Below are 22,512 nucleotides of genomic sequence, written 5' to 3' on the forward strand. Positions count from 1 at the left end.
ACAAGTTCCTGGTGCAGCTGCTGCTGCTGCTGAGGGGGCCCCACTGAGAACGCTGCTTAGGAGAATCGTCACCATTCCTAGGTTAGCGCATCCCTCCTGATTCTCCCTACAGAGCGGGAATTAATTCAGGTAACAAGCAGCCCATGCACTTTGCGGTTAGGACTTAGAACGTGGGTTCATGTTTGAAATGACTCTTGGCTCCCTGTCCACAGCGTCTTCATTCCCTCAGTCTGTCTCTCTGGGTTGGGGTCACCTGGCCTCTTACTCTCTGCTCTTCCGTGGCTCTGGAGGATGAGCGTCCCTGAGGAGGCCCGTGTGTCCCTGCATGTAAACGCTGAGTGTGTAAACATTCCCCCCTCTTTCCTTCAGAATGGGTAATTTATAATGTTTGCTTTCAAGTCCACTCCCTTTTTGTCTGGAGTAGTCGATATGTCGTTAATGCCATGCAATGAGTTTTTTCATTTCGGTTATTGTGTCTTGGTTATAGAATTTCAGTTTGATTTCTTTTTTATCCTTTTAATTTCTCTGCTAAGATTCTTCTTTGTTAGAATGGGGACTCTCTGTTTTACCCTCTCTAGGATGGTAAGTGTACCGTCTTTTTCTGGCTTTCTGGCTAAGAGAGTGGGGAATTGATCCGATGCTTGAAAAAAGATTGAAATATTCCCCTTTAACCTAGACCAGCGCTGTCCAGTACCACCAGTATGATGCGACCACGTATGGAATTTTAAATTTTCTAACAGGTTCATTAAAAATTAGAAAGATACAGGTTAAGTTTACTAAGACTTTAACTATATATCAGACATACTCATTTCAACTTGTAATCAACATACAAGCTTATTGCAAGTAATGACAGCTTTAAATTCCATTTTTCGTATGAGATCATTGAGATCTCTTGTGCGTCATCCACGGACCCCATGTTTTGGTTAGGCCACATTGCAGGTGCGCAGGGCCAGGTGTGCGGGGCTGCTGTGTCTGCGGCAACACCCTCTCCATCACTACCCGAGTTTGGCGGCGCCGATGCGTTTTGCCACATCGCAGGGGCTGGTTCCTAGTCTTGCCGGTAGCCTGCTCAGGTCGAATTCTGAGTTGCCAAATCCTCACTCATTGGTTTGCTTTCCAGTTTCCAAATTGTTTTTGCCATCATTGGTCCTCTGTCACTTGAGTATGGATTTACAGAGAATGGGAGTCAGACATTATGGGTGTTCAAGCCACGGTCTTTACTCTGGACTTGAAACTTGGTTCCTGAACACAGTGTCTGGATGGTTTCTGCTGTGTGTGAGTGTGTCACGGCGTTCCAGGAGGAGGTTTTCTCTGTTTGCACCTGGCTCATCTGTTCAAATTCGGTGAAACCTCATGTTACCTGTGAGGGCAGAGAGCTTCTGCCAGTCACTTGGGTTCACACTGCAGCCTCAGCCAGAGCTCTTTCCTCATTAATAACGGATCCACATTTCACACGTTAGGACTCTGCATCTGCCTTCACTGTTCCTGACTTTCGGCACGCCTCCAAGTAGTACCACCTGCAGCATTCAGAATAGGAATGGAAATTAAATCCTAGCCTATTTAGAAACAAACACTGCAGTGCAGCGGGAGGAGTGTTCTGGGCAGAGCGTGTTGGGGGAAGAAAGTGGCCCGGGGAGGGCTTGAGGGTGCAAACTCGGGTAGATGGTGCCTGTGGTTGCCTGGGTGGGCAGAAGGGAAAATGAACTCCCCTTCCCCAGACCTTGTCCCAAAGCAAGAAGGCAAATGACAGAACGCACCATATTTCGTTTGCTGACTCGACACCAAACACGACTAATTTTAGTGACTCAAACAATTACTTTTTGAGAAGCCTCTTATTGTATCATAAACTAGAACCAATTCTATAAATTATTTACAGGTATTAAAGTGTCTCAAAGTAATCAGATTCCAGAAAAGATTATGAACATTAAAAGAGCTCAAGGAAAGTAGTAACAGAAACATCCATTCATGATTTGGAGCAAATGTTGCCCCAGGATCCTCTGTTAGTTTCCCTAACAAAGCACCACACACGGGGGCTTAAACACTGATGTGTTGTCTCCCAGTTCCGGGGGCTGGAAGTCCGAGATAGGGGCTGGCCGGATTGGCCCCTCCTGAGGCCATGAGGGAGAATCTGTGGTGGTTTTCGGCAACCCTGGGCGTTTCCTGGTTTGTGACACAACAACTCCAGGGTCCACATGGTTTCTCCCTGGGTGCCTGACCTCAAATTGCAACTTTTTCTCAGGACACCACTCCTATTGGATTAGGACCCACCCTGTGACCTCATTTTATCTTGATCAGCTCCTATAAAGACTTCTCTCCCAATAAGGTCACATTTGAGGCGCTGGGGAAGGATTTTAACACATGAATTTCAGGGACACAGTTCCACCCATAATAGTCCCTACTGGACTGGGTCAGAAGGGGTTGGACCTGTGAATGAGGAATTTTAATTTTTCTAAGACGTTGATAAAGGAAAGTGGTCTTTCTGTTTATTTTTCAGTGACTTTCATACTTGCTAAATTTATAGATTTTAATTCAAGCTGTCAGAGGGTAAAAGCAGATCTCTGTCTGCATCCCTTCTGTCTCTGAACTCCTGACCCCCAGGGTCAGAGCCCCCCCACGCTTGCTCTGCCCCAGTGTCAGCTCTACAACCATCCACGTGCTTCTCCTGCGCTGGGCCAGCTGGTGGGTCCGTCTCTGGATCGAGCCTGTCCTGCCCCCTGGTCTCTGCTGGGCTGGCTGTTCAAGTCCTCCCTCTGTCCTTGAAAAAATAAATAACTAGTCTACCAGTGCATGTTTAACTGTATGTAAAATACCTGTTTAGAAATGTTAGGTCAAAATCCATACATTAGTTATCCTCATTTTCCCAGTTCACCTGCTCAATGAGCATAGTGGTTTTGACACATTCGGTCTAAACTTCCTCACTGGGAAAATGTAATTGGTGGTTACCTGATAAACAACCAAATTCCAGCTCATGAAATTCCACGCAGGAGCTGTGAAGTGTTTCCACAAGTACGTGGCCCGTGGGGCTCGCCTCTTGAGTAGATGCAGTTGATCCTGTGTGTTATCTGAAGCCTTACTGACGTTCAGTTTTCTAGTGGATTGGCAGAAGGTGGATGGATAGGTACTTAAAGTAATATTTTATCTTCCCATAATTATTGTTTAAACAAATTCGTGTACTGTGACATCGTCGATCTGTCATTCAGATAAATATTCATGTGATGAATCTAGCCTCAGCAAAGAGATGGTTCATCCAGGGAATACATTTTGAGATTCAATTTCTCAGCTACCTTATCGCCATTTTGAAACGGAACATTTAAAAATGACATAGATTAGTGATGACTGCAGATCTCCCTATGAATGCATTTCTTGTTTCTTCACAGGGATCTTCGCTTTAACAGAATCAGAGAGATCCAACCTGGAGCATTCAGGAGGCTGAGAAACTTGAATACCTTGTAAGTCCAAACATTCTGCTGGGAACCAGGAGAGAAAAATAGAGAAGTCGTGACACCTCCGCCTGTGGGTGGATCTCAAGTACTGCGGTCGACCCCGATTACCCACGGTGGATGGGTATGGATGGTCGAGGCCGAGGTGGAGCCTGAGAGGAGTGTGCAGACTAGGATGGGTCGCTGAGAATCCCATGCTTGGTGGCCATTCTGGCATTGTCCCTGACGGTCTGTCTGACAGCCGTGAACCTGGCCATTGTATGGCAGTGTGAGCTAGGCCACAGGCCACGTGCTCCCCTTCTCTTCGTGTCAGCAACTCAGCCCCTTGTTGGGCCGGGTTCGCTCAGCTGTGCTGGTCTCCCACCACGGGGTCGAGGGCACGGCACTTCTCCTGAACTGATGTGGACTCAGGAAGGGTTGGAGGGCTACCCAGTTGCGCCCCAGGGTTTAGACCTCAAGGGTGGAGGAAGAGAACAGGCCCGACAGCTGAGTGGTTCTGCAGCAGACCCCAGGCTGCTCTGCTATCTGCTGTACTGAGCACGGTGGGAGGCTGGTTTCTCTGGCTCTTCTGCACCTGGACAGTGACTGTTGGGTGCTGGGGAATATGCAGGGCAATGGGATCAGGAGCCTGGAGGGCAGACCACCTGTGGCTCTGCATACCAGTCCCTTCCCATTGGCTAAGGACCTCCCTTCAGTGACACATCTGGCTTGACACTCTGTGCTTCCACCATGGCCATAGTCCCGGCTGAAGTAGAAAATCTACTAACAGGATGAAGACAGATACTCCTTTGTATAGGAGAGAGGGACCTGTTTCTCTCTTACATACAAAGGTGAAACAGTGGGGTAACGTGGATGCTCCTTTCTTGAGAAAATTTGTACTTATGGGCCTCTGAAGGTGCTATGTGTTTGTGTTAATTTAGCATTTCGTGAATGTTGATGTTAAGGTCTGTAGCTGTTTTAATTCTGATTGAAACTTACTTTCATAGGCTTCTCAACAATAATCAGATCAAGAGCATACCTGGGGGATCATTCGAAGACTTGGAGAATTTGAAATATCTGTAAGTCAATGATCAGTTCTTTATCCCAAAAGCTTGTGTTATCTGTATTTGACTGTTTCATCATGGAGCTAAATTTTGACTTGCTTATGAATTATTGTAAATACACCCATTTAAAGAGGTTTAATTTTCAGAAGGTGAGTGAAATTTCAGCTGGGATTTTTAAAGTGAGTTGTCATTGGTATAAAGAGCTGCCTAAGGGATTTTTAGTGTTTAGCTACTAAGCCTTCAGTAAAATAGGTTGAAAAAAGTTAAAAGCCATAGCCTCTGACAGTCATCCTGGGACTAGTGATACTTGCTGAGGTGGGAGTTGCCCTCAGGTCCAGTTGCGTGTGAACAGCTGAGAGGTGTCTCGTGAGACAAAAGCTCTCAGGACAGTTGAGCTCCCTTTGCAGCTGTGGTGAAATGTACCGTGTAAATTACAAATCTCTTTGGAATGTCACTGATTCCTGCTAATTTTCTCCACTTTTCTCCAAGTGATTTCATTTACTTAATTAACTTATTGGCGTTTGAAAGATGTGCTCGTTGAAGTCAGTTTTGCAGTGTAGAAGACGCCCTCTTGGGGGTTGCTGGTTTGGTATCTTCACGGCACTTATTCTAAAATTGGGAAGCGTTAAGAAAAACACTCCGATTACATTCCTCGTTCCAGACAGATTAGAAGTATGTGTCATGTGCTTTCAGCAAATTATTCTTACTTTTAGACCTTAGATAACTTTTTAAGTAGAACCATTTTAATGAGGGATTTACATCAGTGATTTTTATTGGAAATTTATGTTATACGTGAACCTGAATGTCTTTACATTATGTTGATTTTTAAAACAAAGCCATATTGTGAGTGTTGATGTGGGTTTTGAAATGTTTAATTTTAGACGCATCAGTGTTTCTTAACTACAGAGTTAACTTTAACTGTTAATTGAAATATATTTTCCTCAATGAAGATATTTGAAAGTGTCATGTGTAAACAGATTTTCCACCACTTTTGGGATAGTATGTTAATTTTTAATTCTGTATGAACGTTACCAAGCCTTGTTACACATTTTCAAAATGAGAGACAGGCTGCATGTTTATTCTTTGAACTTTTCTTTGCTTTATTATTTTTTAAAATTTTAAGTGTAGTGCAAGTTCCAGAAGAAAGGTTTGGATTTCTTAGAAAGCAGAGGCAGTTAACCGATAGCCAGCATTCACAGTGTGTGTTTACGTGTGTACATGTTTAGTTTATTTTTTATTTTATATTTTGCTTTTGGTATGAATTACCTAAGATCAACTTATTTACTCTGTAAATATATTTAACATTAAGGAGTTTGGGATACTTTGTTTTTCACTTAAGGTGATCTCTTTTAAATAATATTTTAAACCTCATCTCCTGACTGGCTTACTCTCAAGGCTTCCATGCTCCAACCTTTTTTCCTCTCTCCCACTCGAACACATCCATGATGCACGTTTGCCGTGGGTACCGACTGGCAGTGGGTACCACAGGTCACTGGGGATGGGCTGAGCAGAGGTCAGCAGTCAAGAGAGAAGATAGACTGTGATGAGAAAAAGCCCTGAGGAGTAGGGATGGAGCTGTGATGGGAAAGACCCTGGGGACCCCTTACTCATGTGTTCAGGGTCCCCAGCTCCCTTCTCCTGTTCCTTAGACCTCACTGGGTGAGTACAGTCTAATAAGCACTGATGTAGGAGAATGCAATAGTATCATTTAAATATTTAAGAGCTCTTCTGTAATTTATTGATTTTATCAGCCTTATCTATTTGGTCAGTGCCAAAGTATACTCTTAGAAGTTGAATATTCCTTATCCACCAGAACCCCAATTACTTCTGGGAAGGCATAAACCTTCCCCTTAGTTAGTATTTCCTCATGATGAATTAGCACGAGATAGAACTCATATTCAAAGAGTCAACTCTGTGATGAGGTAGAGAAGTATTTGTAATTTACTGTTAGAAGATGATCAGTACCCAGTTATTCTTATGAAAACAAATCATGTCCCAATGTCTTTATTGACATACATTCATACATATTAGTTTGGTCCAGTTGTTTTACATATTCTTTAAAAGGATTCCTTTACTCTCATTTTTTTAAAGTGCATGCAAACATGTTCCTAGCGCTGTTTGGTTTTTGTTCTGTTTTGTTTTTAGGAAACAGGCACAGAAACCTCCATTCAGATTTACCTTCTATAGGAATATTATCATCAGTAATAACTCACACCTGAACAGTAGTTACCATGTGCTGGGCCCTACTCTAAAGCTTTCTGTATATTTATTTAACTTCACTCAGCCAGCCCTGGTGGTCTAGTGGTTAAGATTCAGCACTCTAACTGCCACGGCCCGGGTTTGTTTCCTGGTCAGGGAACCACACCCACCATCTGTCAGTTGTCGTACTGTGACAGCTGTGTGTTGCTGTGATGCTGAAAGCTATGTCACCGGTATTTCAAATACCAGCAGGGTCACCCGTGGTGGACAGGTTTCAGCTGAGCTGACAGACTAGGAAGAAGGACCTGCCCACCCACTTCCAAAAAAAATGGCCATGAAAACTCTATGAATAGCAGTGGAGCATTGTCTGATGTAGTGCTGGAAGGGGAGAGGGTGGCAGAAAAGACCAGGCAGGGCCCCTGCAGAACACAAGTCCTTGGGAGCCAGATTGACTCAGTGACACTAACAACAACAAATTTAATTTCCATGACCCTGTGCGGTGCTGCTATCGTCTCCATTTCACATAGGAAGAAACTGAGGCAGAGAAAGGTTACTGTCTTATTCAAGACGACATAGTGAGTGGCAGTTCAGGGATTCCAGCCTACACAGCCTGGCAGTAACCGCTGCGCCAGGCCCCTGTCGCGGGCACTGGGCTGTTGCTTTCTGGGGGCATTCTGGCTGGTTTGTGTTAGGCTTGTAGTTCTTTGTGAGGTCGTCTCTGCGGATTTGTACAGCAAGAAGTGAGAAACACTTAGATGGACTGCACCAATCAAAGACTGCAGAGCGGCCCTGACAAATTGGGCCTGCACCAGACGTGGCTAATCAAAGAATAAAACACGTTGTGCTTCTGGCGATGAGGCACGTGGTATTACAAGCACGAGACAGAAAGTGTTGGTTATTTGGTGGAATAGCTAAGTGAAACCCCAGCCCATGGTAACCAACGCAAAAGAAGCTTCAGCCTGAGGTCAGCTGTAGGAGGGCAGTGGGTTTCGGTTCGTCCCTCTGCCTACATCAGTGGTGGGGAACCGCCAGGGTTCACATCTCGAGTCTGGGTGTGGAAGTCACGTGTTTACCACCGCGTTCTTGGGGTTCGCCGGCATCTGCTGCTGCAGAGATGTGTGAGGAGAAGCGTGGTGCTGAGAAGTCGTCGTGTCCCAGACAGACGGGTAGATCCAACGTGCACCCTTTTGTGGTTCTTGTTGGAATTGTGAAACTTTGGTGTGAAAGTCTTCATCCTTGATAAATTTGTTCAGGAGTTGACTAACTTTTCTGTAAAGGACAGAGTTGAGGCTTTACAGGCATACACTCTCTGTCATGACTACTCAACTCTGCCACGGAGCACAGAATCGGCCGTGGGTGATACTAAATGAGCGGACGTGGCCGCGTACCAACAGAGCTGTACTCGTGGACCCCGAAATTTGAATTTCATATAATTTTCATGTGTCACCAAATTTTGTTTTTCTTTTAACATTTTTGAACATTTTTAAAAAATGCAAAAACCATTCTTAGCTTTCGGGTCATACGAAAACAGGCGGTGGGCCAGTAAAGTGATTCTTCTGACAGGCCTTTGTTGCTCCTGTTTTGTAAGAATGGGATTCTGGGCGGGTGAGAGTCATTCGGGACACATGTAGTCTTCACACTGTCTACTCTTCAAATTCCTTCTGGATATTTTGAAACCGCATGTGTGATAGAATCTTATAGTCGACGTATATCACATGTTTGTGGGGAGTGAGGGACTGTCAACAACTCATAGGCCATGTTCCAAGAATCTGCCCGTTACACAGCAGAGGTCTGACCACCTCCAGTTTGGAGATTTTCCTTTGAGAAAGGGAAGGGGAGCCCCCGTGAGAGGGGCTGCACTCGCTGTGTAAAGGTTTTGTTTGTATTCTCATGGGATCGTTAATTTTAAAACTGTTTCCATGTGTCGCCTTAATTCTCCTTTTCCGTCTGCAGCCGTGGCCTCTCGTGGGCACTAACCCCCCGTGTTTCTTGTTTCAGCTATTTGTACAAGAATGAGATCCAGTCAATTGACAGGCAAGCCTTTAAGGGACTCTCCTCCCTAGAGCAACTGTAAGTGTCCCTGTCCTCCGTATTCAGGGTCTCGGGTGTCACCTGCCCTCTGCCTCTCATAGGGAAAGCGGACTAAGTGGCTGTTTGCACGATGCATGTCTGTACTAAGTGGGGCGTAGGGAGCATGTGCATGCAGGTGGAAGAGCCGTCACTGACTGGTCATTCGTCTGTCTGTCGGCTCCCTCCATCCAGTAGGAGACATTTATTGGCTTCCGCTGTGCACCAGACCATGTGCCCCGCATTCGTGACACAGAGAACAGTGAGACCGAGTGGCTCCTGTCCCCACGGAGCTCCCAGTTCAAAGGAGAGACAGGCTTGCAGACAGATTTGAGTACGAAAGGTCTTTTGGGGAGAAGAATCCAGGGCACTGCAGGGCGAGGAGACGGTTCCCATTGTACTGTTTCCTGTTTGTGAATCTGCACTCGTGCAGTTTACTTTCTTCATTCATGATGTCATTATTTTGGAGAAAATCAACTGTTTTCCATGTGTTTCTAGTTAGCGTATGTGACATGTTTCTTTGGCGGCATATGATGTCCTACTTTGCTATGAAGTCAGAGTGTTAATTTTTAAGTAGAATTCTTGGTAAAAGCAGTTTTTTCTGGTTTGTTTGCTTGGCCAGTTCACCTTTCAGTCAATGAGCTGAAGCAATTCCTGAGGAGCTTCAAGTTGTCACATAGTTTTACTTACATGGTTGGAAAGCAGCTGTTTCCCGTAACGCAGCATGACATCCTTCTGCTACAACTGTTGATGTGTTTTCATGTTTTGTTGGTTGTCTGGGCACAGAAATACCTCCAGAGACCTTACGGCAGAGCTGGGGAGAGTGTTCACCCGAAACCCAGTGCTTTGGAAGCAAACCCAGTGCTGTGGAAGCACACCCAGTGCTCGTGTTTCTAAATAAGTGTTTATTTATTCAAGTTTGAGCTGCTTTCCTGAGCTGATGGTTCATGGCATAGAGTGTATTGGGGAGAAGTTATATCTAAGAGCTTGTATAGTCCCTGCTTTAGAGAGAAGGAAAAAAAGGATTTCAGACCATTATGTTTTCCAGAAACACATGGAAAATCTGGAAAACATCCAGATGGAGGGAGAGTTTACAAGGGAACAAGTTCTTGCATCCGACACGCTTTTAATGGCACGAGGGCGATAAGGTAATCGTAGCAGACAGCTGTAAAATCCTGGCTGTGGTTTACACACGCTGAAAAGATGAGAACTAGGTGCTGCTCATCGAGCTTTATGAGGGGGCAGGTTGAGTGATTTTTAAGGAAGAAAGAGGTGAAGTCCAGGGGGAAACGAGGAGGGCAGAGGAATGGCATGTATGGAACACCGAGTAGAATTTTCTGACTTAGCATTCTGATGATTGCGGGGGTGCATCCTGGGTCAGGCTGTCTTCAGAACCCAGGATTGGTGGTTGGGGTCTCTGCTGCTGGGACCCCTCCTGCACTCGGGTAACATCATTGGGTTGCTGAGGGGGGTGAGGAGACAGTTAGGACCAGGTCCCCACCCTCCAGGAGGGCACTGCCTAGGGAGATGAGTGTGTCCCCCGAGAACTCAGGCGGATGCTGTCCCTGACGTGTGTGCACAGTCTGTAGGTCTCCACTAACTCCATCCCCGTCCCGTGGAGGCCCCTCCAGACCCAACCGCTGAAGAGGTGGGCTTTCCCAGCCAGAGGGGAGACTGGAAGGGCCGAGCCCTCTGGAGCCCGGTGGCTGAGTGGGAAGGCTTTGAGGCCTGCCAGTGTCTGCTGAGCCTCTCAGATAAAAGATAAACTGAGGCATATAGAGGTTTTTAAGAGTTTACTTGAGCAAAAATTGATTTGAGTTGGGCAGCGCTGACCCATGAGTGGTCAGGAGCCTCCCTGACGTGATCGGGGAGACCGAGAGAGAAGGTGCTGGAGCCAGAGAGGGAATCGCTGGTCGTCTGCAGCGCACGCCTGGTTGGCCATGTGATGGATTGTCCTTGGGTTTCCATGTGGTAACCTTGAGGCATTTCCAGGCTCAGCTCTGGGCTTGCCGACGTGGGCGCCAGGGCATTGGAGCCCCTCAGTATCGTGGTTTCTGTGTTTGATTAATTTAACATGGGCTCCGTGGGAGGCCGTGGTCCTGTGTCAGCAAATGTGCGTGGCCAGAGTCAGAATGTGAATTAGAATTGGGGCCTCACTTCCCATCTTTGGTCTGTGGCTTCCTCCACTGTGGGATGGGTGGCTGGCACCCCCGGCTGCCCGGAGCCGCAGCTGTTCCAGGAGCCCGTGAACCCCTGATGGTTAGTTTTCTTGGCACCATTTAAGCAGGCTGCCTGCGTCCTGCCTGGGCGGCCTCTTTCCTGGCCAACCTGCGCTGTGGCTGCTGCGTGTAGATTTTTAAACAAACTCTAAATCGGGACTGGCATGTCCTGCCTCTTCTTCCTCATCCGCTTCGCCCAGGACTCCCGCCCTGCCTGCCTGCCCTGCTGAGCGAGTCTGCTTTGCGCGTCTGTGTCCTCGGTGGGCCCAGTCCCCAGGCTGCTCCTGGGTGGCTGTTAGAGCTTCTTGTTTGCTTCTGTCTCCTTTGGGCACTGTCCTGTGGTCGCCATTGATTGGGCATTTCCTTCTTTTCCTGCTTCAGTTCACCCTGCTCTCATAGTTTCCACTCGTGGATGGACGGCACTGGGCACAGACCTGTCCCCTCCAGGCGACGGGAGAGGGGGTGGCAGAGGGTGAGGCAGCTCTGAGCTCGGCGGGGAGGCCTGAGCTCTGCCGGCTCACAGCCCACCCCTGCACCCTTCTCAGACTTGGGGTCACTCTGTGGTCTTGGTGAGCTGCCCAGGGACAGAGCTGCATACGGGCAGGCCAGGGGTGCGGGCAGTAGAAGTTTGGTGACCTTGAAGTTACAGTAATCTCAAACGTTAGTGAAAGTGTCTAACTGATGAGGGGCGAGTTTTGAGAAAGCTCTCTTTGATGTGGGTTTTTGAGACCTGTAACCCTGGTGCTGTGACTGTCACTCCCGGGGGTCCCGCCTCTCACGGAGAAGCCAACGTTTGAAATGCATGCCTGTTGGGGTGGGTGTGTGAGTGGGGACCCCTCTTCTGCTGTGTGGATGGGGGGCTCGCTCACCTGCACCCCAGTTAGGAGGTGACAAAGAGTGTTTTAGGTAAGGGATAGCCCACCAATTTTCAAGTGAGAAAAGCAGTATTCAGGAAAATTAGAAGAAATTAGTCATGCCAAAAATGTGTAAATTATGGGAAGCAAGGAGACATCTTAAATGGAAAGAAGCATAATCTCCAGGTGGTCTGCACTTAAGGGACGTTTGAGGAAGTGCGTTAGCTCCCTTAGTCCAGGGCGATTTTTCTTTCATTATTTCTGTAGTTGTTGTTTCTGTAGGTGACAACATGCTCAACATCAAGTTAAAGTGGAAATTGATCCCCCTCCTAACTTCGTTTATAAGTTAAAAGATTTGAATGAAGGTATTCACATATCTATGTGCCGTAATTAAGATCATGTTGTTTTTTTTCTAGAAAGGCCCATATATTTTGAAAGTGAATCAGCGAGGTGGAGCTGTCGTGGTTTTTCCCTCCGGGTGTGAAGGAAAGGCCCACGCTGTGTCTGACCCACAGTTGTCGTTGTCCAGCCAATTCTATGAAAGTCTGGGCCCAAGATAGAGTTGTGTTTAATCTTCCTGTTCGATCACTTCATCTGTTTTCCACACAGTGTAGGACATCTGGAGAGTTATCTGTTGACACTGAATTTGAAATGACTTAGAAAAGAAACTTTCGAGCAGAAAATCTAAACCTGTAAAAAAGTAATTAAAATCATTAATTTTTTTTTTTCTTTTGCTTCTTTAGATACCTGCATTTTAATCAGATAGAAACTTTGGACCCAGAGTCGTTTCAGCATTTGCCGAAGCTCGAAAGGCTGTAAGTTGACCTTCTGTCTTCACTTGTGGGTCGTGGAGCCCTGGGCTCTGCCCATTTGCTGTAACTGAATTCTGGTCGCTATCCGTTCACACACCTGCAAACTGCCTCAGCAGGAAATCTGTGCTCCTCATCTAACAAGTCAGAAGCAGGACTTAGAATTTCTTCTTTTTGGGGAATGGTGATAAAATAGAAAAAAATTTCTAGTCCTTTTCTGGACTAATAACTTTGTTCTCAGGTTCATTTGTATTAAGTCAATGCAATCACTGAGATAGTTTCTTAAAAGCTGATTTAATTGATGGCTTACACTCTTCTATGCATCTAAGAAGTATTTTTAAAAGTTACTTTGTTGTCTTGTCTCTTTCAACAGATTTTTGCATAACAACCGAATTACACATTTGGTTCCAGGAACATTTAATCACTTGGAGTCCATGAAAAGATTGTGAGTATGGGCCCTTCTGTGCTGTCTGTCCAGCAAAGCCTAGCTTCTCCATTCCTGCCCCTTTCTGTTGGGTCCTGTGAAGTGTGTGTTGTGATCAGAATGCACAATAGCAAAGAGTTCTACAGCTGGGGGGTGATGGGACGCATCAGAATGTAAAACCAAGATTTGAGGAGATCCAGGGAACGTGGCAGTGAGATCATCCTTTAATAGGCGAGGAACACATTTCTAAGAATCAACTTTAAATTCTTCAAATTAATTTTTAATTCTGTGGTGTGTATTTACTACTGGAAATAAAATCAGTCTAGACAGAATCTCTATGCTGTATTCCTTTTATTTAGGCACCCATGTAACTGAACATGTTAAGTAGACTGAAGTGTACCCATTTTTAGGTCTCCAAAACTAACGTTGCCTTATAGTCGGTGCTTTCTTATAAGGGAATTAAAGCATTTCAGTATTGATGGAGGAAGTCATTGGACATCTTTTTTGTGTTTTCCTTTGTGGTCTTGAAAGCCATTGTTTTTTAGTTTCTATCACTGACTGCGTACGATGAACTAGATGAGAAAGAAACAGAAAACTCATATTAAGAAGCCAGACCCAGAGTGGCCTTTTGTCTGTTTCATCTCTTCAGTGAAATAAAGTGAAATAAGACATAGACTTTCCTCACTGTTCATGATTTGTTTCTTTGGGGTAAAGCAATCACCAGCCGACTAAAACCACATTCCAGGGGAAGGATGTGATCAGTGCTTCCATATTTGATGGGTAAGAGAGAGTAGCAGAGAAATTGCCAGGATCACCAAGATGAGCTCAGGGCAGGCAGGCGGGGCTGCTGCGTCCTGATGAACACGCTGACGGCTTTTTGACAAAGGCCTATCCTTCGACCTCAGCACCTCCTTTCTGCCTGCTATTTGCTCCCTTGACTTTGCTCATTCTGTGAAACCCTGGATTTCAGGCCCCACTTAATTGCGCTCTTCTCACCCAGATGCCAGAGCAGGCCTGTGGAGTTGGGGGCCTTCCTTCTCTTGGCCCGCTCGGCCTTGGGAGGGCTGGCCAGGGTCACGTAGCTAATCTCCCTTCCTGTGGCTTCACCCCCTGAACCCTGAACCCTGTGGCCCGTCTTGAGCTTCAGGGGGCTGTCGGGTCACAGGGAGCTGGGCACGTGCTGGGTCCACCTCTGCCAGGTGCACCCTCATCTGAGAAGTCAAGGTGCAGTGGGGGTGTGTCACGACTGCCTTCAGCCCAGTAGATTCCCCCTGTAGGCTCTCATCGGAGAAATGACTGTTCAGGCAAGGGTTTAGTGCTGCCTCCCCTCCTCTCCGAGCGGCCTCCTGGAGAAACGCGGGTGGGAGGTGTGACATCACAGCCCGTCTCCCCTGGGTGAGCTCTGGGCCTGCAGAGTGTGAACTTAGTGACCTACCGCCTGCCGAGGTCACTGGGTACCCTGCTCTGGGCTCCCAGTGCGTCTCTCTATAGATGGACGTGGCACCTGTCTCTGCTGGTCTGATGGCAACTCTTCAGGCCCATCTGCCAGCACTTGTCATGCGTGACGCCAACATCGCTATACCTGTCTGTGCTCCTCTTCCTGTCACCATTACTCCCTCCTTTTGTGCTTTGTGCAGACTCCGCCCCCTTCCTCGGGGAAGGAGATCCTGCTTGTCACGCTTCTTGAGACGTGGGTCTCCTGCTTCACAGGACACTTTCCTCGGAGACTTTGAGAATGACTTTATCCTCTGAGATCTGTGCCCTGTGAGCTGGCGTCAGACCAGACCCAGCCCCAAGTGGCAGGGCTACCGTCCTCCTCTCCCTTATGGGGTAGTTAGGGTTAAGTGAGATGCACACCATCTTTTTTTTGTGCTGTTTGGGTTTTTTCCTACTCTTGGCTTTCTCTTTCTGTCCACATGTACATCTCTGCTTGGTTCTCCCTGTTGGGCAGGACTGGGGCTGATGCCATCGTCTGCAGCGTGATCTCATCTGCTGCCCTGATCCCGGCCGGCCCCGCTGTCCCGTGTCTATTCAGGTCTGTCTGGAACAGGTGCCATCTGCTGTTCTCGAGTCTCACTGGCTACTGCTTCCTTCTCAAGGCGACTGGACTCGAACGCGCTTCACTGCGACTGTGAAATCCTGTGGCTGGCGGATCTGCTGAAAACCTACGCCAAGTCGGGCAACGCGCAGGCAGCAGCAACCTGTGAACATCCTAGACGCATTCAGGGGCGGTCAGTGGCCACGATCACCCCAGAGGAGCTGGACTGTGGTGAGTGAGCCCCGGGGCCCCCAGATGGGGGGTGGAACCCCCAGGCACCTGGGCCCTGCCCCCTGTGTTGGTGTGCCAGAGGGCCCGGGACGTACACTAGCTGAGTCTCAAAAATCAAGTCCTGGGGGGACCTGACAAGGACCCATCCTTGCAAAACTCTCCTCTGTTGTGTCTATAAGAAACTAATTATTTGGTAATAAACTTGGGTTTTACTTTCGGGTTCCCCTGCAAAAACTAGCATAATGAAGCACATTGCCACTCGCTGTCCCTCATTTTGTGTCTCAAGGCTGTCGCTGCCTGACCACAGGGCTCCTTGGGGGAGCTGGCAGCTGGGATGGGGTGACTCCTGGGGGAGGGCACAGGTGGCTGGTGGGGTGCTGGCAGCGTTCTGCATGCTGATCTGGGCAGTGGCCACACAAGGCATCCGTGGCTCGAGTTCGTCCAGCAGAGTGCATCTGTGTGCTGACTGGATGGATGCCTGAGCAAAATAGCATAAGAAAAGGGCAGAATCAAATCAGGTCCTAGGGCAGAATCTGCCTTGTCAACGCCTACGGAGTTACTCAGCTTTTTCTTTTCTTTTAATTTGAGCACTTTTTTGGGGGTGCTACAGTTAGTTTCTTAAAAGCATCATTATTCTGTTGTAAATATTAAAAACAAGCTTAATGAAAATTAGTACATTTCATAAGCAGCCCGGCAACCACAGCACCGCGCCCGTCAACGTTTGGGCTCCTCCATAAAGTGCCCTTTGTGAACGTGTTTCCCATCTGTGGCGGCTTGCTTCAATAGGCTGGGTGTCCAGAGGAGCCCTGGCCGCACGTTCCCGCCCGGCCCTCGGCTGTGTCCGGACCTCCGTCAGGAGCCGTGCGCACGGGCGCAGTGGGGCTGGGTTGGGCTCGCTGTGTGCACCGGGCTGACAAGGCGCTATCCTCAAGATTCACTTACTGGGACAAAGGCCAGAGGCCATGGATGAGTGTGCTCCCGCTGGCCTCTGATGGCTGACCGTGCCGGGCACGGCGGAGTCGTTTTCCCTGGCCCCTCCCAGGTCTCCTCTTTCTGGCGTTGGCCTCAGGGATTGCTCACAGATGTCCTTGGGTGTGAGTCCCGGCCACCCTCCTGCCCCCGCCAGCTCCAGCTTCAGCAGCAGGTCCCCAGCTCGGGAGCGGCGCCTCCACTGTTTAGTCCAGCGCCACAGCCGCCAGGCAGTGGCTGCGCCTCGAGGACATGCGTCCTGCCCCGACCATCCTGGGCGATCTCAGTTGCTGACCTGCCACCTGGGGTCACCAGGGGCTGGCAGGTCCCTCCTCCAGCTACTTCACCACCTGGTCGGCTCTGTCTGACCAGAGCACGTGGAGAAGCAAACTTTCCCAAAGTCCCCCAAATTCAATGCTCGAGGCGACAGATGGAAAGTGGGTGGAGGCTCCTTAAAATGTGGCTGAGGGTGCGCTGGGAGAGCCACGAGGAGGCCAGTGGGTGGTTCTGGAGCTGTGGGGGAGGGGGAATCGAGGGGCGGCAGTGTCGGGGGTGGGGGCTCCTGCCGTGGGCTGTGGAGCACCACGAAGATGGGAGGCAGCAGTTCAGGATCAGGGCCAGTTGACGTGCGCGGGCGGCGAGTTTGCAGAATCTCTTTGATGACTGAGCGGTGATAACGATGCCGACCACATCTGTACCCGTGAGATGTCAGATACCGTGACAGCACGTACACACACACACACACGTTTGTGTATGTGAGTTCGCTTTTTTCCCTCTGTAATTCTCTCAGCAAATGTACATGCTAGGTAGATGAATACATTGAGGCTTCAAGAGGTCAAGTTGCTTCTCGAAAAGTCCCATAGTTAGTAAGTGAGGACTCAGAGAATAGTTGTCACGCCCAGCATCTCTCAGCTGCCGGGGGCTCTGTGGACGGAGTTAAGTGGAAGGCCTGGTGTGTAGAAGGGACGCCCGCTGGTCACCGGGAGCTGTGGGTGGTGGGGAGGACCAGAGTGTGAGACACCTGGCACTTAGGAGGTGCGAGGAGGCAACTCCTCTGTCCCCAGGGTTGTGGGCGAGGAGACGCATACGCAGGAGGACGAAGGATGAAGGGCAGCTCTGCTGCCCTGCCCTGCTTGGTACAGCTTCTGCTCTCAGCACTGCTTTAGCTAAGAAGTATTATTTTCTGTTCTTTTATTCATTAAAAACCGTTATTCACGGAGTGTCCAGTTGCACAGGTGTCATGCTTCCTTGCAGGGTGAGCAGACCACTGAGGTCATCACCCGATGCTTGTCTGAGACCACCTCAGTGTCAGTGTCCTCAGTTCTCAGCGGGGTTTGGTTTGGTTTACTGGATGGTTTAACCAGCAAGGTCTCTGTGTCCTTATTGGCACAGAAAGGCCCCGGATCACGTCCGAGCCCCAGGACGCAGACGTCACCTCGGGGAACACAGTGTTCTTCACCTGCAGAGCTGAAGGCAACCCCAAACCCGAGATCATCTGGCTTCGAAACAAGTAAGTTGGGTGTTGGGCAGGTACCATCGGGGCGTCCGGTGCCATAACTCTCACGGTCTGTCCAGTGCTCTGTCTGCTGGCTGGCCCACCCCCACCCCTTCCAGACCCCACTTTGACTCTTTCTTCCTCTTCGACGGAGGAAAAGGTATAAAGGAGAAAACATTTTTTCTGCATCTCTCCTGCTTTGAAATAGCAGGGGGCCGGGGAGACGTCTCGGCTGTCCCAGGGCTCCGTGAGACGCGTCCCAGTCCCATCCTGTGAAGGGTGCAGCACCTTCTCCCAGTCGGCCTGCGGGGGTTAGCAGTAAAGGGGCAGCGTGTCACCCCTTGCCCGCAGTTAGGAACGGAAGGAAACTCGGTTCTTCTCTCCCCGCCCACTCTCTCTGGTCAGAAGCTGTGGGGTCTGGTCAGTGGAGGCTTTGCACCTGGAGCCTTGGGGCCAGTCCTCACCAGATGGGGGGCTCGTCCCTGCTGGGGACAGCGTCTACAAAGCAACCCTGTCAAGTGAACACAGTGTGCTTAGCTCCCGTGTGGAGCAGGTTGGTCTCCTGAAACAAAGGCCCCCCTCCTTCCACAACCAAAAGGTGTGGGGAGCAGAGCGTGGGTCAGACCTATGGTCAGTCGGCTCAATGTGGCCCTGGGGTCAGACCCCTGAGGGTCATGTGGTAAATGCAGCACTTTGAAGCTTACATTTTGAACCAAATCTTTGGAAATAAATCCTCAACGTGAGACCACCTTGTCATCACTTCCCATGTTTATTTGTGCAAGGACTCTGACATGCACTCATTTATGAGCAGAATGCTCGCTGTGGATCTTGGCTCTCAGTGTTTCCTCTTAGAGCTTGCTGGCCATGTTTAGTCATGATGGAGTAAGGAGGACATCTCCAGAGATCAGAGCCCAGACACTGACTGAGTCATCGTCCCTTCCAGACCTGGGCCAGACTCCCAGCAGAAATGGGGCTGGCTCTTGAATCAAGCAGTGTTTGCAGAAAATCGAATAGGGGAACAGCGAGCTTGGCGGATTTTCAGGTGCAGAAGCTTGTGAAGATACGGAGGTTTGTGCTGGACCTGGATTTGTTGTCATGGCTGAGCTGACGCTGGACTTGGACCCAGCACTGTGTGGGGGAGTGTTAGATGCTGTCCCAGTCTTGAGATCCCTCATTACCTTGAATAGCTCTGAAGGTGATGAGATTGAAGCTCCACAGGATAACCCTGGAGGACTTCTGAAATGTTATGAGGTGTGCACTTAAAGGGCAGAGAAGCATAAACTTGCTTCAGGCCCTTGACAACTATATATTACAAATGATCCAGTTGATAGTAAAAGTCGAGTGGCAGAGCCAGTCATGGCAGAGGCACAGCCAAGCTCCCAGGCCTGATGTCTAGTGCGCGGCTGTGCCCTCTGCCTGCCAGAATCTGAGGGCCAGCTGCCTCAGCCCCACCCAAGGGGCTGCCCCCCACAACGGCCCGCCCCAGCTGTTGGCTCAGTGTTTGCAGGGGGAAACTGGGCCATACCAGTGTGAGTCACTCGTGGGCATGAGGTGATGGTTGCCTCCATCCAGACCCCCTTCGGACGAGAGGCAGGTCTTGGAAGGGGGTCTTTTGCTCTTGGAGGATGGTGCTGCTGGGGGAAGGGGGGTGGGACAGGTGGGGGTTGTTCCCCCAACAGGCCTGTAGACTGGGCACTCCCTTAGGTGTCTGAGCGATGTCACTTGGGAAATACCCTCAAACAAGGATGATTTGTTCTGTCGGCACATGTAATCTTTTGCTTTTAGTAACATAAATGTTTCTACCCTGTTATCTTGAATTAATTTGCCAGAAACAAAGGAAAGTGTTTCCTTTGAATTTTTTCCACTGTGCTCATTTTTTCCCTTTGGAATGGAGACGGCTTTAAAACTTTTATAGATTGAACATGTAAATAGTAAAAGTAAATATTTGAATTAATTAGAAACTCAAATACGTAGGCGCATTTCCCAGAAATGCCACTTAGGTCAGAGGCCTTAGGAAAGAGAAGTTTCCTGGGGAGGCTGGACACGCCCTCTGCGGTCCGTGTGCGGGGAGCGCTCCCCACTGGGATGCAGACCTTCCACTGGGGTTGGGTGTTTCCTTGTGCTTTAAGAATTTGAGTGACCAGATTTATGTCTTTACAGTAATGAGCTGAGCATGAAGACAGATTCCCGCCTAAACTTGTTGGACGACGGAACCCTAATGATCCAGAACACGCAGGAGACAGACCAGGGGATTTACCAGTGCATGGCAAAAAACGTGGCCGGGGAGGTGAAAACGCAGGAAGTGACCCTCAGGTACTTCGGGTCTCCAGGTACGTGGAGAGCGTCTCACACCAGGCTCCTTCCAGAGCGGTCCTTCTTCACGGTCCACTTCCTCCCTTTCCTGCTCAGTAAACACGGACTAAGGCTGATGTCTCAAGGGGAAGCTCCAGTGGCAGGGTCGGCCCTCAAGAGAATCAGGCGATTCCTGACTGGTGCTCCAGTCCACGGTCACCCCCTCATCCAGGACGGCCACTCAGAGTGGACAGCTGAGGCCGGTCCAGTGGTCCTGTGGGTGCAGCCGTCAGAGGGGAGGGCAGGAGCGACGTGCCTCTCCACTCACCCCCGTCTGAAGGGGCTTCTACCAGCTGTTGCCACTTGGCAGTGGGGTCTCTATTGTGCTGAGGGCTCTGGTTATTTAAAAAGAAGCCATGGGCCCGGCCCGGTGGTGCAGCAGTTAAGTGAGCACGTTCTGCTTTGGTGGCCTGGGGTTCACGGATTCAGATCCCGGGTGCAGACATGGCACCACTTGGCAAGCCATGCTGTGGTAGGCGTCCCACATATAAAGTAGAGGAAGATGGGCACCGATGTTAGCTCAGGGCCAGTCTTCCTCAGCAAAAAAGAGGAGGCTTGACAGCAGATGTTAGCTCAGAGCTAATCTTCCTCAAAAAAAAAAAAGGCCAAAAATATGGATTTTTATGCAAAATTCTCACATCTAAGTTCCCATGTCTAAAATTCCCACATCTGGTCTAAAAAGACGGTCTGAAGCAGAGGAATCACAGCTGTGGCCTGGAATCGGTCTGAGTCCCACCTGGTTGCAAACCCTGCTCTTGCTGACGTGTTTCAGGCTACGAACGAGCTTTGGCCAGAACAGGAACTGGCTGTTGGAGGAGTCGAGTGGAGTGGTCTGAGCCACCACGGCTGCTGGAAACAGCACGGCCGCTGTGGCGCCTCCAGGGGTCCGTGCTGTCCCTCTCCTTGGGTGGGCCAGCAGAGTCCATTTCTTACCCAGGACACGTTGCACCTGTCACTGCCTCTGAAGCCTTCCCCCCCGCCCTCAGCATCGTCCGTCAGTCACTCTGGGTCAGTGTACCCTGGCGGTTTATATTTCGGGCTGTTACAATACAATACCTGTCGGACGGCAATATAAGTGGTTTGTCTGTATTTCCTCATTGAGATTCTTGCTCCTTAAAATCTGGTCTCATCTTTGTATTTCATAAAGCCAAATTTAAAATCACAGGTTCTGCAGATGCCGTCAAGGCAGCCTTTGACTTCGGTGTTTTTCTCCCTGTGAACAGCTTCACAGTCTCTCCTTTCACTTTCTGCTAAAAACGCTAATGTTGAATGTCATTTCTGTGTTTCCTATAATATATCATTACTTACATGTTTGATGAATAGGGCTTGAACATGGACAGACGTAAAAAAATGTGGGAAAGTCTCTCCTGTCTCTTTCCTTCATCCTCTGAATTCCTGTCTCCACTCCCACTTCGCAGAATTACTAATAGGAGTTTCTCCTTCATCCTTCTGGAAAGGTCGTCAGCATCGGCAAGGCCTGTGGTTTTCTTACTTTCCACATCTTGGAGGGCTTTCATTTCCGTACATGAGGCTCTTCTTACTCTGTTCCTTTTTACAGTTGCAAAGAATTCTGTCATCTAGATGTGACATAATCTGTTTAGCTCCCTTTTGGAGTACATTTAGATTTTTTCCACATTGTTATCCCAGGTCCATATGACTTTATGCAAAACCCCTTGTGCCAGAAGTTGTTTGAAATTCAGAAATTTGGGGAATTTTTTCAAAAGGGCCATGTGGTGCCTAATCCATTATGCTGACCTACACGTCCTGTAACGAATACGTCAGCATCCTCCAGCCAACTGTGTGGCTGATCACAGGAGGTGGAATCAATGAAGACTCTAAGTAGCCTCATGCCAGACAGACACAGTCTGTAAACAAATAAGTTACAAAAAATATATTTTGTTTTTGGAGCTTTTTGGATTCCAGAATTGTAGGTAAGGGTGTCAGCACAGAAGTGAAAAAACCTTTTCTTTCTAGATGTGTTGCTTTACATGCTTGTAAAAATATCTATGGCGTATGTTCCTGGCTGGGCAATTTTTGGGTAAAATGGATGAATTTTAGTTTTGGTGAACGTGGCCATGTTACCTTGCAGGTGGGCAGCTTACACCCCACTACCAACCTGAGAGAGGTCTGTGTCCCCACAAGCTCACCCGCAAAACACATTAGTATGTGTCTGGATTGTTTTTTTTCTAGATTTACAGTTGAAAAATATTAGTGTAGTTTTAATTTGAATTTTTCTTTTTGTGAGGGAAATTGGTTTTTTTATATGTTCTAAATACACTTTAAAAATGATGTCTCATACCAGTAAGGACTACTAACAAGGGTTAATAAGGTTGACATAATATATTTAAATAAACAAAAGCAAGAATTCTCTG

At 48.6% G+C, this 22,512-nt stretch overlaps 1 protein-coding gene across 2 annotated transcripts in view; it reads left to right on the forward strand.

Moving 5' to 3' along the window:
- Positions 1-22,512, forward strand: part of PXDN (peroxidasin) — an 86,678-nt gene that overhangs the window by 34,324 nt on the left and 29,842 nt on the right. The window contains exons 2-9 of one of the 2 annotated variants that reach the window (XM_046661896.1): positions 3,378-3,449; positions 4,427-4,498; positions 8,681-8,752; positions 12,566-12,637; positions 13,005-13,076; positions 15,155-15,324; positions 17,686-17,803; positions 19,949-20,118. In XM_046661896.1, the coding sequence (XP_046517852.1) occupies positions 3,378-3,449; positions 4,427-4,498; positions 8,681-8,752; positions 12,566-12,637; positions 13,005-13,076; positions 15,155-15,324; positions 17,686-17,803; positions 19,949-20,118 (818 nt within the window). The remainder of the gene's footprint in view (positions 1-3,377; positions 3,450-4,426; positions 4,499-8,680; positions 8,753-12,565; positions 12,638-13,004; positions 13,077-15,154; positions 15,325-17,685; positions 17,804-19,948; positions 20,119-22,512) is intronic. The other variant, XM_046661897.1, reaches the window with a different exon arrangement.

Source organism: Equus quagga, chromosome 5, assembly GCF_021613505.1.
Source record: "Equus quagga isolate Etosha38 chromosome 5, UCLA_HA_Equagga_1.0, whole genome shotgun sequence".
Lineage (NCBI taxonomy): Eukaryota > Metazoa > Chordata > Mammalia > Perissodactyla > Equidae > Equus > Equus quagga.